The 18,915-nt window shown below is 45.3% G+C and overlaps 1 protein-coding gene across 1 annotated transcript; it reads left to right on the forward strand.

Annotated features, from left to right (window-relative positions):
• Positions 1-16,634: 16,634 nt before the first annotated feature.
• On the forward strand, positions 16,635-17,949 carry LOC124703016 (probable xyloglucan endotransglucosylase/hydrolase protein 23). The gene is made up of 3 exons (XM_047235225.1): positions 16,635-16,898; positions 16,990-17,183; positions 17,265-17,949. Exons 1-3 carry the CDS (start codon positions 16,635-16,637, stop codon positions 17,686-17,688), a joined length of 882 nt encoding a protein of 293 aa, XP_047091181.1. The 3' UTR covers positions 17,689-17,949.
• The last annotated feature ends 966 nt before the right edge of the window (positions 17,950-18,915 follow it).

The raw sequence follows: 18,915 nt of genomic DNA on the forward strand, positions 1-18,915 counted from the left end.
AATGCTGGCCCGCACCGCGTGGAGCCGCCATCGCGACGCTCCCGATAGATCTAGGCCCGCCTGGCCTAGATCCAGCCCGTTGTGCGCTCTGCAAATCCAGCCGCGAGGACGCCCATGACTCTAGCAAGCGAGCCGCCTACCCACCACCAACACCACCTCAGCTCCCCGAGCTGCATGCCCGATGGCCAGCGCTGGCCACCACCGGCGCCCGACCGCCGGGGAAGAACACCTCCAGAGCTACGCCGCCTCCGTCGACTCCCGCGAGGAAGAAGTCACCGCCGCCGAGCCCCACGGCCTCCAGCACGAGGAACCGCCTCGCCGCGGCACGCCGGCCCACCGTGCGAGAAGACGTCGGTTCGTCGCATTGATCCGCCTACGCCAGGATGGGAACGCCCCGCACCTCCATCTCATGACCAGGGACCGGAGATCCGCCGCCGCTAGCACCAAACAGGCTTAGCCCGACGGCTAGCACTGGCGGCGGCGGCGGAGGGAAGGGGCTTGATGGGATTCGTAGCATAGAAAACAAAAAATTTCCCACCGCAAGAACGAAACACAATCCAAGATCTAATCTAGAAGACGGTAGCAACGAGGGGATCACGAGACTAACCCTTGAAGATTTCCAAAGCCTACGAGATTAGATCTCGTTGTTGCAGAAGATGATCACTTGCCGCTTTCAAAAGCGTGTAGAAGATCTTGACGGTGCCACAATCGGGCGGCACCTCCGTACTCGGTCACACGTACGGTGTTGATGAAGACGACGTCCTCCTCCCCGTTCCAGCGGGCAGCGGAAGTAGTAGATCCTCCTCGGAATCCCGGCAGCACGACGGCGTGGTGGCGGTGGTGGTGGAGAACTGCGGCGGGGCTTCGCCTATGCGGCTGCGGGAGTAGTATGTGGAGGAGGGGCGCTAGGGTTTGGGGAGAGAGAGGGGGTAGGGCGCCGGCCACGGGCAGCCCTAGGTGGTGCGGCCAAGAGTGGCTGCCCCTCCCTCTTCTCCTCATTATATAGGTGGAAATCCCCAAGAGTTGTAGTCCAAGTCTTCGAATAAGACCCCAACAACAAAACCTCCCATAGGTGGGAAACCTACTCAAGGAGGGAGTCCTACCCAAGGTGGGACTCCCACCTTTCCTTTAGGTGGGGTGGCCGGCCACCTATGGCGGAGTCCACCTGGGGCTCCACCCTTTAGGGTTTGGCTGGTCATGCAAGGTGGAGTCCCTCCGGGACTCCACTTTCCATGGTGATTTCTTCCGGACTTTTCTAGAACTTTCTAGAACCTGCCATAAATGCACCGGATCATTTCCAAACTTGGAATATGACTTCCTATATATGAATCTTATTCTCCGAACCATTCCGGACCTCCTCGTGATGTCCTGGATCCCATCCGAGACTCCGAACAAACTTTGAACTCCATTCCTTATTCCATATCTACTTAAACGACATCAAACCTTAAGTGTGTCACCCTACGGTTCGCGAACTATGTAGACATGGTTGAGACCTCTCTCCGACCAATAACCAATAGCGGGATCTGGAGATTCATAATGGCTCCCACATATTCAACGATGACTTAGTGATCGAATGAACCATTCACATACGATACCAATTCCCTTTGTCACGCGATATTTTACTTGTCCGAGGTTTGATCATCGGTATCTCTATACCTTGTTCAACCTCGTCTCCTGACAAGTACTCTTTACTCGTACCGTGATATGTCATCTCTTATGAACCATTCATATGCTTGCAAGCTAATTAGACGACATTCCACCGAGAGGGCCCAGAGTATATCTATCCGTCATTGGGATGGACAAATCCCACTGTTGATCCATATGCCTCAACTCATATTTTCCGGATACTTAATCCCACCTTTATAACCACCCATTTACGCAGTGGCGTTTGATGTAATCAAAGTACCCTTCCGGTATAAGTGATTTACATGATCTCATGGTCGAAAGGACTAGGTAACTATGTATCGAAAGCTTATAGCAAATAACTTAATGACGTGATCTTATGCTACGCTTAATTGGGTGTGTCCATTACATCATTCACATAATGACATAACCTTGTTATTAATAACATCCAATGTTCATGATCATCTATTAATCAACAAGCTAGTTATACAAGAGGCTTACTAGGGACTCCTTGTTGTTCACATAACACACATGTATCAATGTTTCGGTTAATACAATTATAGCATGGTATGTAAATATTATCATAAACATAAAGATATATAATAATAACCATTTTATTATTGCCTCTTGGGCATATCTCCAACAGTCTCCCACTTGCACTAGAGTCAATAATCTAGTTTACATATGTAAAGATATAACACCTTGGCCTTCCGGTGCTTTATCATGTTTTGCTCACGGGAGAAGTTTTAGTCAATGGATCTGACATGCTCAGAAACGTATGTATTTTGCAATTCATTTGTGTCTCAACGCATCACTCATTTTCCAAATGAGTCGGCATTAAATATGTTTGGTCTTCTGGTGGAACCTTAATTCCGAGGTCTGAAATATGTCACTAATATTGTCATACACAATATAGCTTCAAAGTTCTGACACTATCGGAACTACACCAAGTTCTCAAAGAACTCTTCGACTTAAACATCCTCAGTCATTCTCAAAACAATGACATACTATGCCTTCGTTTGTAGAATCCGTCACAATATTTAGAACTCTTCTAAATCTAGCATTGTGCTACCTTTTAAACAACACTTAGCCTAATTGAGATTTGAATTTCATTTTTATATGTGACCAAACAAATATCGGTGCAACACCTTACAGCGATTTGTTTGTCATTACCCCATATAAAATTATATATGTATCATTGGTTCTTCTAAAGTACTCAAGAATATTCTTACTGTTTTTCAATGATCATCACATGAATCATTCTGGTACATGCTCATAACACTTTTAGAGCACATGACATCTGATTGTGTACATATTATTCGTGATCTATAATCACTCATGTGTTTTTTACTCATTGAGTGTCAGATACACTCAAGTCTTGTTTAAACCTTCACATGACAAGAACATTTTCTTAATATTTCTATATTGAACTACTTCAATATCCATTCTATGTACTTTGACTTAAACTTATTTATGTGTTTCAATCTATCTTCATAGTTCTTGACACTAAATTTGTTTCAGTCCATATCCTTTCATTGAAGTTAATTTCGCAATGAAATTTTTTAATCAAGTATATAATTACATTATTTATAACCAACTATATGTCATCTACATAAGTATTATAAATATGTCTCAGCGCTCCCACTTAATTTCTTGCAAATGCAAGCATCTTCATCGTTTCTGATGAAATCAAAAACTCTTTGACTATTTCATCCGGTGAAGATTCCAACTCCGCGATACTCACTTCATCCAATTGAAGTTTGTATACCTATCTAGTATTCCACGGACCAGCAAAAACTCTTGGTTGTATCTTGTATACACCTTTAATACACATTTCTGATAAGTAATGTATTTTTCCATCCTACTAGCATATCTCATAAAACAAATATGTAGTGATTACTAGAGTAATCCATATAGACTATAAGCATTGCTACAGAAGATCTAATCTTATCGTAGTCAACTCTTTGAACTTTGTCGTAATTTTTTTTTCGACAAGTCGAACTTCTTCAAGGATATTTCATCCAAGTCCATCAATTTTATAGATCCATTTACTTTCAAAAAGTATTTATCTATCTTGGATTTCATGGCGTATAGCCATTTTAACGGAGTCAGGTCCCATCATAACTTCTTTGTTTGTAGTTGGTTTATCATTGTTCAAAATCAATCCTTTGTCCACAAATCATTGATTTGATCACAAAGTAAACCATACCTACAAGGTTCAATATGTACTTCGATCTCCATGGTTAAAACACTTTGTAGTCATGGGAGCCATGATCGTCATGGCCGCTTCCGGAACCAATTCCGATGCTGCGCTACTCTGATCATTATGCTCAGGTTCATAAACCTTATCAAATTTTATTGTCCTCCCACTCAAATACTTCGCTAGAAACAATTTCTTGGAAATAAATAAGAAACATCGACAAACACTTTTGTCTTTGTATCCATAGTGAAAAGAATTCCCAATCAATACTTTGGGATAACCAACAAAGACATTCATCCGATTTTGGTTTTAAACTCTTAGACCAAAATTTAAAGAAATGACTATTAGGGTTTATACCCATGCCATAACTCGTATGGTGTCATTTCAACGGATTATGATGATGCTCTATTTAATGTAAAAGCGGTAGTTACTAAAGCATAATCCACAAAAATATAACGGCATTCAATATTTTATCTTATCATTGACCCAACATGGTTTGGATACATCTCTCGGATACTATATCATCACTATGATACTCCAAGAAATGTGAGTTGTAGAACAATTTCTTAACTCTCTTAGATGTTCGCTAAAAAATCGTAATTCAAATATTTTCCCAATGATCCAATCATAGATATTTGATTTTTCTATTACGATGATTTCCACTTCATGCTGAAATTTATTTGAATCCATTCAAATATTTCAGACTTCTTCCTTATCGAATATATCCTCATATATATACTCAATTCATTGTTGGAAGTTTTCATGAAGTAGAAGAATCTCCCGCACACAACTATGCCTAGTGAACCACATACATCATCATATATGTTTCCACTAAGTTAGTTGCCCATTCAACTCTTGGCCTATGAACGGTATTTTAGTCATTCTCTTTAGAAAAGGTTTGCAAGCGCCAGACGATTCAAAAATAGAATGACTCCAAAAATCCATTTACATGGAGTTCCTTCATGCGTTCCTTTCTAACATGACCTAAATGGCGGTTCCACAAATAAGTGGAATTCAAATCATTTTCCTTATGGCATTTTAGCGTCAGTATTATGTATGTGTGATTCACCATTAAGATTTATAATAACTTATCCATCGTATATGGAGTAATGTCATAATTTGAACAACTCATTGTTTTTATTTGACCAGAGCAAAATAACAATTATTAAGTTCTTTATTATAAATTCTAAGGGCTAGGTAGAATGCCAATGACAAACATAATAACACTTTATTATGTTCCAGACGTGCATTATTACCATATTCCTTATCAATCACTTAGGCCATTGTATTCTTGTATTGCGTTGTTTTGTATGACACTTCATACCAACCAATATGGTACAAATACCCAAGAATTTCATTGTGTGACCAAACGAGGAATACATCCATAACATGTATATCATTTATATACACCTGAGCTAGACTTTCTAGTCTTTTCTTTCTTTCTGCCAAAATATCTTTTGTAGTTTCTCTTTTAGCTTTCCTCATTCTCAGAAAACACTTCACCTTCAATAACTTCTAGGTTTGTTCGTCAAATACCAATAACCTTGAGGTTCTTATTTTGAAGTTGATCATCATATGACAAGTGTTCCAGATTTCAATATTAGTAACTTTGTAATATGATGAACAATTTCACTCATAATTTTATCCATCATGACGACTTTCCGAGACCATGTCTGCTAGGCTCGTAAAGTTTAACCTTAGTATTCGCATGTGCAAAACTGGCTTGCACCCGTTGTATGCACACGTAGAATCTATAACACCCGATCATCACGTGATGCTACAAAACTACGAGTCTTAGCAACGGTGCATACTAAGGACGATCACTTCATGGATATGCAAATATCGTTAGTGCCCCAATAGTTGGAGGATTGTGACGCCTGGCGTCTTCAACCTTCATACATTCCCATAAAACTTATGAGTTTATGTAGTCTCACTAGATTATATTCTATCATCTTGCAATAAGGTCTTAGATATCACATATATCTCATACCTTGCTTATTTCTAAAAACTAAATTTTCAGCTCCTTACTTTTTCAAACAGATTTGAACTTCAAGTTTCATGGAGACAAGATAACTTTAGGTACTAATTGAAATCACAACTCACTGAATCAACAATGTGAGGTTTACTAAAAGTTTGTAATAGGACTTAATCATTTCTTGATTCTTTAACAATACGGTACCAGTCCGTAAAGTTTCTTGTCAGACCTAACAGTATTTCTATCTCAATTACAAGACTAGCGCATGGTAGAAAACGGATGTCAATACTACAAAATTAATTCAAAATACTACTCAGACTATGTTTATAATAATTAGTTCATGTTTTAATCTAATTACCAATGAACTCCCACTTAATACAACATCCCTCATAGTTGTTAAGTGTACACGATCCAAATCCACTACACCAAAACCGATCATCACGTGAGATGATGTAGCTTCAATAGTGAACATCAACATGTTGATCATATCATCCATATGACTCGTGTTCAACCTTTCGGTTTCCGTTGTCCGAGGCCATGTATGTACATGCTAGGCTCGTCAAGCAAACCCAAGTATTCCGCGTGTGCAACATGGCTTACACCCGTTGTATGTGAACGTTGAGTCTATCACATCCGATCATCACAAGATGCTTCGAAACGACGAGCGTGCAGCGGTGCATACGAGGGGAGAACACTTTATTATCTTGATATTAATGTGAGGGATCATCTTATAATGCTACCGTCGCGTTCTAAGAAAAATAAGATGCATAAAGGATTAACATCACATGCAATTCATATGTGATATGACATGGCCCTTTAGTCTTTGCGCCTTCGATCTTCATCTCCAAAGCACGGACATGATCTCCATCATCAACGGGCATGATCTCCATCATCGTCGGCGTAGCATCAAGGTCCATGGCGCCGTCTTCATGGTTGTTCACCTCATGTAGAAACTATTACAACTACTTTGAAATACTACTCAACATGAAATTTAAAGACAACCATAAGGCTCCTGCCGGTTGCCACAATACAATAATGATCATCTCATACATATTCATCATCACATCATGGCCATATCACATCACCAAACCCTGCAAAAACAAGTTAGATGTCTTTAATTTGGTTTGCATATTTTACGTGGTTTAGGGTTTTCGAGTAAGATCCAATCTACCTACGAACATGAACCACAACGGTGATACTAGTGTTGTCAATAGAAAGAGTAAATTGAATCTTCACTATGGTGGGAGAGACGAGACACCCGCAAAGCCACTTATGCAATACAAGTTGCATGTCGAACGTGGAGCAAGTCTCATGAACGCAGTCATGTAAAGTTAGCCCGAGCCGCTTCATCCCACCATGCCACAAAGATGCAAAGTACTCGAACTAAAGACAACAAAGCATCAACGCCCACAAACAATTGTGTTCTAATCGTGCAACCAATCTATGCATAGACACAGCTCTGATACCACTGATGGGATTCGTAGCATAGAAAACAAAAAGTTTCCTACCGCAAGAACGAAACACAAGCCAAGATCTAATCTAGAAGACGGTAGCAACGAGGGGATCACGAGACTAACCCTTGAAGATTTACAAAGCCTACGAGATTAGATCTCGTTGTTGCAGAAGATGATCACTTGCCGCTTTCAAAAGCGCGTAGAAGATCTTGACGGTGCCACAATCGGGCAGCACCTCCGTACTCGGTCACACGTACGGTGTTGATGAAGACGAAGTCCTCCTCCCCGTTCCAGCGGGCAGCGGAAGTAGTAGATCCTCCTCGGAATCCCGGCAGCACGACGGCGTGGTGGCGGTGGTGGTGGAGAACTCCGGCAGGGCTTCGCCTATGCGCTGCGGGAGTAGTATGTGGAGGAGGGGCGCTAGGGTTTGGGGAGAGAGAGGGGGTAGGGCGCCGGCCATGGGCAGCCCTAGGTGGTGCGGCCAAGAGTGGCTGCCCCCTCCCTCTTCTCCTCATTATATAGGTGGAAATCCCCAAGAGTTGTAGTCCAAGTCTTCGAATAAGACCCCAACAATAAAACCTCCCATAGGTGTGAAACCTACTCAAGGAGGGAGTCCTACCCAAGGTGGGACTCCCACCTTTCCTTTAGGTGGGGTGGCCGGCCACCTATGGTGGAGTCCACCTGGGGCTCCACCCTTTAGGGTTTGGCTGGTCATGCAAGGTGGAGTCCCTCCGCGACTCCACTTTCCATGGTGATTTCTTCCGGACTTTTCTAGAACTTTCTAGAACCTGCCATAAATGCACCGGATCATTTCCAAACTTGGAATATGACTTCCTATATATGAATCTTATTCTCCGGACCATTCCGGACCTCCTCGTGATGTCCTGGATCCCATCCGAGACTCCGAACAAAACTTCAAACTCCATTCCTTATTTCATATCTACTTAAACGACATCAAACCTTAAGTGTGTCACCCTACGGTTCGCGAACTATGTAGACATGGTTGAGACCTCTCTCCGACCAATAACCAATAGCGGGATCTGGAGATTCATAATGGCTCCCACATATTTAACGATGACTTAGTGATCGAATGAACCATTCACATACGATACCAATTCCCTTTGTCACTGATGTCTACGGGTGCTTCTATTCTTGTAGACAGTGTTGGGCCTCCAAGAGCAGAGGTTTGTAGAACAGCAGCAAGTTTCCCTTAAGTGGATCACCCAAGGTTTATCGAACTCGGGAGGAAGAGGTCAAAGATATCCCTCTCATGCAACCCTGCAACCACAAAGCAAGAAGTCTCTTGTGTCCCCAACACACCTAATAGGTGCACTAGTTCGGCGAAGAGATAGTGAAATACGAGGTGGTATGAATAAGTATGAGCGAGTAGTAACGCAGCAGTAGTAACGCGATAAAACGGTAAACAAGCAGCGATAGCGATATTTAGGAACAAGGCCTAGGGATTACACTTTCACTAGTGGACACTCTCAACATTGATCGCATAATAAATAACTCTTTCTCATATGTGCTACATACACTCTTTTGTTGGATGATGAACACATTGCGTAGGATTACACGAACCCTCAATGCCGGAGTTAACAAGCTCCACAATTCAATGTTCATATTTAAATAACCTTAGAGCATAATAGATCATTGCAAAATAAACCAAGAACTAACATAGTGCACACACTGTCCACATTACACTATGAAGGAGGAATAGATCACATCAATACTATCATAATGATAATTAACTCCACAATCTACAAGAGATCATGATCATAGCCTACGACAAGAACCACACGGTGCACACACTAGTCACCTTTACACCATGCGGGAGGAATAAACTACTTTAATAACATCACATGAGTAGCACACAACTAGTAGCGATACAAAGCTCATCATATGGATCTCAATCATGTAAAGCAGCTCATGAGATCATTGTATTGAAGTACATAGGAGAGAGATTAACCACATAGCTACCGGTACAGCCCCGAGCCTCGATGGAGAACTACTCCCTCCTCATGGGAGACGAGCAGCGTTGATGAAGATGGCGGTGGTGTCGATGGAGAAGCCTTCCGGGGGCACTTCCCCGTCCCGGCGGCGTGCCGGAACAGAGACTCCTGTCCCCCAGATCTTGGCTTCGCGATGGCGGCGGCTCTGGAAGGTTTCTCGTACCGTGGCTTTTTCGTCAAGAGGTTTTAGGTCTGAGACCTTTTTATAGGCGAAGAGGCGGCGTCAGAAGGTCAACGGGGCGACGACACCATAAGGCGGCGCGGCCAGGGCCTGGGCCGCGCCGGCCTATCATGCGGGGCTGTGTGGCCCCCCTACGCGACTCTCGGGTGTTCGGATGCTCCGGGCAAAATAGGAACCTGGGCGTTGATTTCGTCCGATTCCGAGAATATTTCCTTACTAGGATTTCTGGAACCAAAAACAGCAGAAAACAGGAACTGGCCCTTCGGCATCTCGTCAATAGGTTAGTTCCAAAAAACGCATAAATATGACATAAAGTATGCATAAAACATGTAGATATCATCAATAATGTGGCATGGAACGTAAGAAATTATCGATACGTCGGAGACGTATCAGTCACGCGATATTTTACTTGTCCGAGGTTTGATCATCGGTATCTCTATACCTTGTTCAACCTCGTCTCCTGACAAGTACTCTTTACTCGACCGTGATATGTCATCTCTTATGAACCATTCATATGCTTGCAAGCTAATTAGACGACATTCCACCGAGAGGGCCCAGAGTATATCTATCCGTCATCGGGATGGACAAATCCCACTGTTGATCCATATGCCTCAACTCATATTTTCCGGATACTTAATCCCACCTTTATAACCACCCATTTACGCAGTGGCGTTTGATGTAATCAAAGTACCCTTCCGGTATAAGTGATTTACATGATCTCATGATCGAAAGGACTAGGTAACTATGTATCGAAAGCTTATAGCAAATAACTTAATGACGTGATCTTATGCTACGCTTAATTGGGTGTGTCCATTACATCATTCACATAATGACATAACCTTGTTATTAATAACATCCAATGTTCATGATCATGAAACTATGATCATCTATTAATCAACAAGCTAGTTATACAAGAGGCTTACTAGGGACTCCTTGTTGTTCACATAACACACATGTATCAATGTTTCGGTTAATACAATTATAGCATGGTATGTAAACATTATCATAAACATAAAGATATATAATAATAACCATTTTATTATTGCCTCTTGGGCATATCTCCAACAGGGCTAGGGGGCTTGGGGCTAGGGTTTGCGAGGTCCCGCCCGTCGCCTGCGGGGGCGACGGGACGGGGGGGGGGGTCCCTATTTATCAAAACCCCCTCTTTCGAAAAATATACTCCTCCCACATATGCAGATCGGTCAATTATAAGTGGGAGAAACTTTTAGTAGGCTGTAGCCGAGTTTGGATCTTTGGGTGCAATTTTTCAAACATGACAAAAACTGTCGGATACTTAGTATGCACGGTATTTTGAGCTGAGATTTTGTGTCTTGGTGGAGTACATCTATGTGATTAAAATAGATCTACCTTCATTGTAGTTTATTGTGTTATGTTATATTATATTTACATCATAATATGAGTTATTATCTTGTTTTACATTTATTTCGGAGATTGTTCAAAAGATCCCCTATATTTTGGTTTTAACTCCGGATGACTAGAAACCCTGTTTTCATATTTTTGACTTTTAGTAAACTTCGTTAACTCAAAAGGACATGAGTTTATTTTTTTCCAGAGGTTTTTTTGCAGAGACCAAGACCTGGAGCACGTGGATTGCATTTGGAGAGCCCGGAGGCTCAAGATGAAGCCCATCCTGAGTCCAGATGTCGTGGCTGCGTTGCTCCTCCTCCTCCTCCTCCTCCTCCTCCTCCTCCTCCTCCTCCTCCTCCTCCTCCTCCTCTTCTTCTTCTTCTTCTTCTTCTTCTTCTTCTTCTTCTTCTTCTTCACCACCAACGCCTTCTCATCACTCTCCACCATTAGAGCGGAGTAATCCATATCCTAGACTTGGGGTTTGTGGTGCTGAATTGATCCAATCTCTCTATGTATAATCATTGTTCTACCCTACGTGAGATTCCCTACATAATTGTGGTGATATCAATGTAATTCCTATCGTGGGTATTGTGGTATAAGATAATACATGTTATGCATTTACCATTATGTTGAGAGTTTATAGGTTGTCATACTTTGGAAGCATGGATATGATACACATGAATTGGTTTGTTATTAGACCTCACGAAAGCATTGGGGTAATGGTAGTGGTAGTACCTCGTCTGTCCACGTAAATAAGTGTTTGACAACACTTCGTGTAGGTAGATGAGACAATGTGACCGGGATGCACACAACAAGTAAAACCTTTGTCATAGTGGCGTAGTGTGTTTTTTTTAAGGGAATCTCCAACGGGCCGACACAAACGGATGTGGAGCGACAATTTTTCATTCAAGCCCAACAACCTGACGCATAGTGACCACCATGTTCATCGAGATGCAATCACGGACGAAATGTGCTACGCGAATGCGTCTACGCGGACACTGCGCAGTCAGCGAACATGTCCACGCGCTCATTGCACAGGCCCGCCTAGCAGCGACCCTGATGCTTTGCCTTCAGCGAGGCAGCATTGACGGGCGGCGCGTGGCAGCTTTCTGCGGCCTTTCGCACGCCTACCCTGGTGGACGGCGTCACATCGGCTTTAATGGCAGGGAATCGAAGCTGATGGGGCATCCGAGTCTTTTTAAGGGCCGTTGGTGGCACCCATTTTCTCCCCCACACCATTGCCAGAGCTCCCACCTTGGCACACACACCCGACCGACGCCATGGGGAAGGGCTGGCTGTACCGCAAGAGGAAGAACAACCACGAGGCCGATGGCTTGGTTTCTGGAAAGAAGCCGCAACACAAGCTGTACGTCACCGTCGACCTCGCACGCCAGCTCTGGGAGGAGAACCGACCGGTGCCATGGTCGGATGAGGGCCTGCCGGGAGGGGGCTGGTACCTGAACTCCAGCCACGTACCGGTCCCTCCCGTGCCACGTGAGGGACGAGAGCGCCGCGATGAAGTCTAGCGCCACCGAGCCTTCTTGTCGTCGGATCTACGAGACAAACCAGTGTTCACGCTGACCTCATACAAGTGGATCTCGTTCGGGGCGCGGGATTTCAACGCGCGGCGCCAAGCAGGATACCTCGGCGATGTCGACTTCTTCGCCCACGAGCTCGTCGAGGAGGATGAGGACGACAAGGAGGACCACGTGGACAAGTACAATGAGGAGGATGAGGACCAGGAGTACGATGAGGAGGACGACGCCGAAGTCGCATACGACGTTCAGATCCTCGGAGCCAACAACAACGGCGATGGTGGCCTGGGCCTGGGATCCGGAGACCCAGTCACGGGACATCGGCGAGGAAGAGGTCATCGCCATCGCAATGGCAAACAACGAGCTCTACCAGGTCGATATGTGGTACAACCTCGGCGACTAGCTTCGTGAATCCTAGCTAGCGTAGGGGACGGCGTCGAATCCTCCGGCCACGCCGGCACGCACCCGTGTGCGCTGTCTCCTGCTCCATCCCCGACCTGGAATCCGTGGCCACCGTCGCCTTATGTTCCCCTTCCTTCTCCACCGCTGGCCCCTTCCTCCGCCACCGCCAACTCCCCTTCCTCCATCGCCCGTCTACCAACTGCCATGGCAGACTCCTGAGATGATTAACCTCGTCGGCAACGACAAGCAGTAGTCGATGGCTAGGTTTAGCGGGCCTTGCTGGTCCTTTTTAATTTTAAAGTTTTTATAATTATGTAAATTATAGGATTTTATGAATGGAACAATGTTTTCTCCTTTTTTATGCGTCGGGCCGTTGGAAACACCCTAGACGCAAACGGACGCATGATCAATTTCGACCATTTGAGCCGACACAAAGAAATGCAGGAGGTTGCTTTTAGTTCGAATAGCATCGGTCCGTTGGAGATTCCCTAAGGAATATGATGTATACAGACGAGGGGTATAGCCTAGTGATAAAAACCGTACCTCTAGAGTGATGGCTAGCAGTGCATCCTTTCCCTAGGGGTAAAAGAGGGAGAAGTATGACGTGGATAAGTGACACTAATCTCGCGTTGTGTGACACAACACACATAATATGTGTAGTTCTTTTCAACTGTGTTTTAGGATATGTAAATGCTATAATCATTAACTACTAAAGCATGCTAATTGTGTGTAACTTCATCATCCTGTAACATGATCACCACCGTTGCTAGAGAGAGAGAGAGAGTAAAACCATAAACCCAGGTCCATTGTTCTCATAAGATTAAATATCTGGACAGTTCTACGTTTACTATTTTGTTACATTTTACTTCCAAACATTTAATCAACCTTGGTTCTTTAACTTGTTTAGTGCATAGACCACTATAATCGTGATAATCTTGTTGGAGTCTTGGAGAGAGTAATAATATCTTTTTTCTTCTTTTGCTGCCGCGGATTGAAACATGTACTTCCATATTGTGAGATGCTACAACGCTATTGGGGTTATTTAGAGAATTCTCAAGTTAGAAAACAACAATGTGCGGTGTTTAAGGTTGATTTGGAAAATTTTACAACAGAAATTTAGAGTATTTGTTCGATAGTTGCAAACATAAATGATTCGGTGGAAAGTTAATGATAAGCTGGGACCTTACTTTGGTAGTCAAAAAGGTGGAAAGCAGGGTGATTATAGGCTAGCTATAGCTAGTTGGATACAGCTCGAACGATGGCCGTGCAGCTTCAACTGCAACTGCTGCTGTTATTCAAGCGTTAATTGCCCACGCACGACCCTATCAGCCTGTCAACTCTATTTCTTGCATGTTCAGATAAAGCCGGGAAGTTTTGAAGAGAGCTCAAGCATGGCAAGAAACTACCCGAGATCGTCCAAATCCTTCCACATTGACCAGCTCGAGATGTCCCAGACCCCAGTGCTATCTACACGCGATTAGGATCGAGAACCAAAATTTGCAGAGAGTAAGAAACTGGCTGGTAGACAACCTAAGTGTTCCTCCTATTTCCTCCTCTCGCCCCCGCGTGGCGACGGGGGGAAACCCTAGATAGCCACCGCCGCCAGCCCCCCCACCCCTCCTTCTTCCTCCCGCCGCTGCCATAGGACGCGGCCGGGCTCTGACTGGTCGTTGTCGACAGCTGCGGGGTCAGCTCGTCCCCTGCCGTGGTGGATTGGCGTGGGAAGGATCCTCCCCGGTTGGGTGTACGTGGTGCGCTCGCCGGGCATCACTGCGTGTTGGCTGCTCGATGCGGGGAAGCGTGAGCGGCAGCGCCTGATGTCGTGAGCGGCGGCGCGCCTAGGGCATTAGCGGTGCGGCGGACGACGGACGACTTGGGGGTTGGGTAGAGGGAGCAAAGTATAAAATTTGAGTATGGGATAAAATACTTAAACTTTCCCATGTAAGCTCCACCCAAACATAATTTTTCACTAGTAGGGTTCTACAACTTTGACATGGTATCAGAGCGGTTAGTCAAACGACGTCAATGTTAGGGTTTCTCACCCCACTTGGATCAAAGATTCAATTTAGCCACCGCATAAATCGATAAATCAACGACCCAAAATCCTCGAGTGAAATTAGTGCAATAAATCGGCTCTAACCAAAATCGAGATCTGCACGTCACTGAGCTAGGCTACATAGCGCCTAACAACACTAAATTGTACGACTATGGCGAGCATCGAGCCTAGATCATCACCGAGCCATCGACGAGATGTGACACAAACATCATACACAGGCAGGTCGGTGTGGCGCACGCTTTGTCGACTTCTCCAACAGTAAAGGCATAAACAACATCATCTCGATGACGGAAGCCTTCAAGCGATGAACATATATATGCCTATGGGCCTATGGCTACATCATCACCGACACTACATCGCCAAGATATACTTCAACATGCTCTTAATCAATATCTTCGTCAACCCCACCGCGCCGCTACATCGTCCACACGATGGACATACATATCCAACGCCCTCTGATAGTACTACTGCAAGGGGACACGATACCGACGACGAGATCGAATGATACCGATGGTTAAGACTGCACAGACAACCCGGCATTAGTATTTATGATGACCACCATAATTGTGCACACCGTCCTGACAAAATCGTTGTGTAATTGGCGTGCTTCCTCCAGTCTTGGCAAAATTGGTGATCTCACTTACGACCGCGCCTCTAACATTCGCATGATGCCTGGGATGGTACCCCTAAAAGTGCAAAACATCGCCCCGATGGTACCTTTCAAGGTGCAAAACGTCGGGCTTGGAAAGAATACTCTGACACCCGTAAGTTGTCTCTTCCATAATTGTAGCTCCATCCAAACAAAACAAAAAACGATAGAGTATGATTCTAGAGATCAGCTTGTACTCTGAATCTATATCTCTGCCTGTACTACTATATATGGATATGCGGATCATCATAATAAAAATCAAACAAATATTAGAGTTCTGCAACTTTAACAAAAGTACCATCCGCGCAATATACATGGACAAAAAATGCTCCCAAACTGTTGTTACTCGGGATGGATATTGGTGGACACCCTGATTGATGCATATTATTGCATCCCTAACTACTCCCCGTTCCACAAAATAGGGCGTCTATTTTTGGGGAAAAAATCAAACGTCTTGTATCTTTGAGAAATATAGTATATAGAAACAAGTATGAATATTTGTAATACCAAAGCAACATCATTAGATTCATCATAGAATATAATTCCATAGGGTGTTTGTTAAACATTGCAGATGTTTTGGCCTATGAGACTGGACAAACATACATGTGTACAATTCTTAAATCTCGACATACACAGTCGAAGAACAAACTGATCATCCGTCCATCCCGTGTTTATTTACTGATCATGCATACAAATCCAAAACAGAACACAAAAGTAGGTCAAAAGCCATAGATATGAATGCAGACACACACAAAATTTAGAGCTTCCACCGTCGCTGCATCCAGAAATTTGCTGCACGTCCCGATCGATCCTTAATGTCCTCTTGCTGTACGTGAGAGCGTATGGCGTGGCCGTGTCGGGCCGCCTCTGATTTTCCATCAAGACGCTGGTCGCTACAGAGGCGCCGAGACCCCTGTCTCCCCATCCCTCTGGCGCCAACTCACACGCATTACAACGTTCTGGCAAGCTTCTCCTCCAATTCGCCGAACCATCCATACATCCGGCACGCAAAGCTTATCGTCGAATCCCTATATAAAGCCCCTCACGCTCTGCTCGTTCTACTCACACAACACAAGCTTCCACCGAGCTCTCTACTCATCTTCTTCTAGTTGTTTTCTTGTTCCTAGCTAGCTAGTTAGGTACACAGTAAGCTTTGGGATCGAACAGAGCAGGCAGGGCATGGGTCGCATGGCGCTGTCGGTGCTGGCGATCCTGCTGGCGTCTTGTGCCGTTTCGGCGGCGGCAAGCTTCGACAAGGAGTTCGACATCACGTGGGGCGACGGCCGTGGGAAGATCCTGAACAATGGGCAGCTCCTGACGCTGGGGCTGGACAAGACCTCCGGCTCCGGGTTCCAGTCCAAGAACGAATACCTCTTTGGCAAGATTGACATGCAGCTCAAGCTCGTCGCCGGCAACTCCGCCGGCACCGTCACTGCCTACTACGTATGATTCCTCTGCCTCTCTCGACATGGGATTACACTTTCGTGTGATTGATTGATCTGTGTGCCTAATTCGGTTCGGTGTGTCTGTGTAGCTGTCGTCGATGGGGGCGACGCACGACGAGATCGACTTCATGTTCCTGGGCAACGAGACCGGCGAGCCGTACACGCTGCGCACCAACGTGTTCACGCAGGGGCAGGGCCAGCGGGAGCAGCAGTTCCGCCTCTGGTTCGATCCCACCAAGGACTTCCACACCTACTCCATCCTCTGGAACCCCAAGCACATCATGTAAGCTTATTTGCTCATCGCCGGCCACCGGAGCTTGACATTTTCTTGAAGCTAATCAATTTGGTGTTGCTGTGAATGCAGCTTCATGGTGGACGACATGCCGATCAGGGACTTCCGGAACCTGGAGGGGAAGGGGATCGCCTTCCCAAAGAACCAGCCGATGCGTCTCTACTCCAGCCTCTGGAATGCCGACGACTGGGCCACGCAGGGCGGCCGCGTCAAGACGGACTGGTCCCACGCCCCATTTTCCGCCTCCTACCGCGCCTTCAAGGCCGACGCCTGCGTCGTCGTCGCCGGCGGCCGCACGCGCTGCGGCGCCTCCGTCAGCAAGGAAGCCGCCCCAGGCGGTACCGCCGGTGCCGGGGCCGGCGAGTGGTACAACCAGGAACTGGACCTGACGCGGCAACAACGCATGCGGTGGGTGCAGAGCAACTACATGATCTACAACTACTGCACCGACCCCAAGCGCGTCGCCCAGGGCCTCCCCGCCGAGTGCTCCATGTAGTCCTGGCCGGCCGGAGAAAGGGAAGAAAGGTGGCGTCTGTATAGATCTCTGAAATAAATAAGGAAAGGTGATGGGAAAAATGTGTAATTGTAGCCGGTGGTGGTTGGTAGATTCTCCAGTTTGTTCTTTGTCACGCCAAGTTCGTGTGATCTTGATCGTGCTCACGCTCGATTCGTGTGTAATATATACATGCATACTCCTCCTGTTCTTCGTGTGTTTTCCTACTCTGCAACAGCGTTATTGGATTATTCGTGGTACGTATACAGTGTGTTCAATGATCTAATCTTGACCACCAGTTGCTCTTCGTCGATGATACTCCTATATAATCTGCTACAACGTTGTAGTCTTGTCGATCACTCGGGTCCAGTGAATATAGATTGCTGGGATAGAGAGGCAAATAACCGGCTGGACATGCGTACAAATGCAAGAGGCGGTCACAGGACACCGTGCAAGACGATCAGTATAGTACGCGACAAAGGACAGGGGTCTCGTAATGATCCGTTCAGGTACAGCTAGCTACATCTGCACTGCACGCTCTTCTCCCGTTCGCTGCAACGTTAGCTAAAAATGAAAGGCGTGTCCACCCTGAGTTCGGACTTCGGACAGGTGGTCTGGCCGCGCCGACAAATTATGACCGCCATGAAATTGAAATTCAATTTCCGGCTACCACTTACCAAAATAACATAAACATCGTTGTCAACATAGATCAAAAAACGGATCCAGCTCAAAAAATAAAAATAGATCAAATGGATGGTGGTGGCACCTCCATCAGTTTCGGCTCTTTCATCACCAGCGGTGCTGAAGTTGGTATTGGCGTCAATGGGGTTGTTGATGCTTGGGCAACCGTCACCTCCTTGCCGATGTGTACTCAATACATAATGTACCACGCCTTTGCCAAAGGATACATGCCCAACAAGTCCACCACCAAGATCTTTGCTTCCTCAGCTTTGCCAATAAAATGTGCGACAACTCGTTCATCGCGTTGATCATGCTAGCTTGGGCTTCCAACTTGGTGTCTTCAACCTTTTCTTTCTCAAACTCGTATGCCAAGCTTTTTGAACATTGTCTTCCACCATGCGTTGGTCCTTTCATCCCTCAATTTTGTGTTGGAGGATGCAAAGGCCATCATCTTCTCGATGGATGCATCCATCCCGACAATGATGATGCCACATTTCTCTTGGCCTTTTGCCTTCTTGTTGCCGGTTGGGACACTGGTAGAAAAATGGC

This window comes from Lolium rigidum, chromosome 1 (genome assembly GCF_022539505.1).
Source record: "Lolium rigidum isolate FL_2022 chromosome 1, APGP_CSIRO_Lrig_0.1, whole genome shotgun sequence".
NCBI classification, from domain to species: Eukaryota; Viridiplantae; Streptophyta; class Magnoliopsida; order Poales; family Poaceae; genus Lolium; species Lolium rigidum.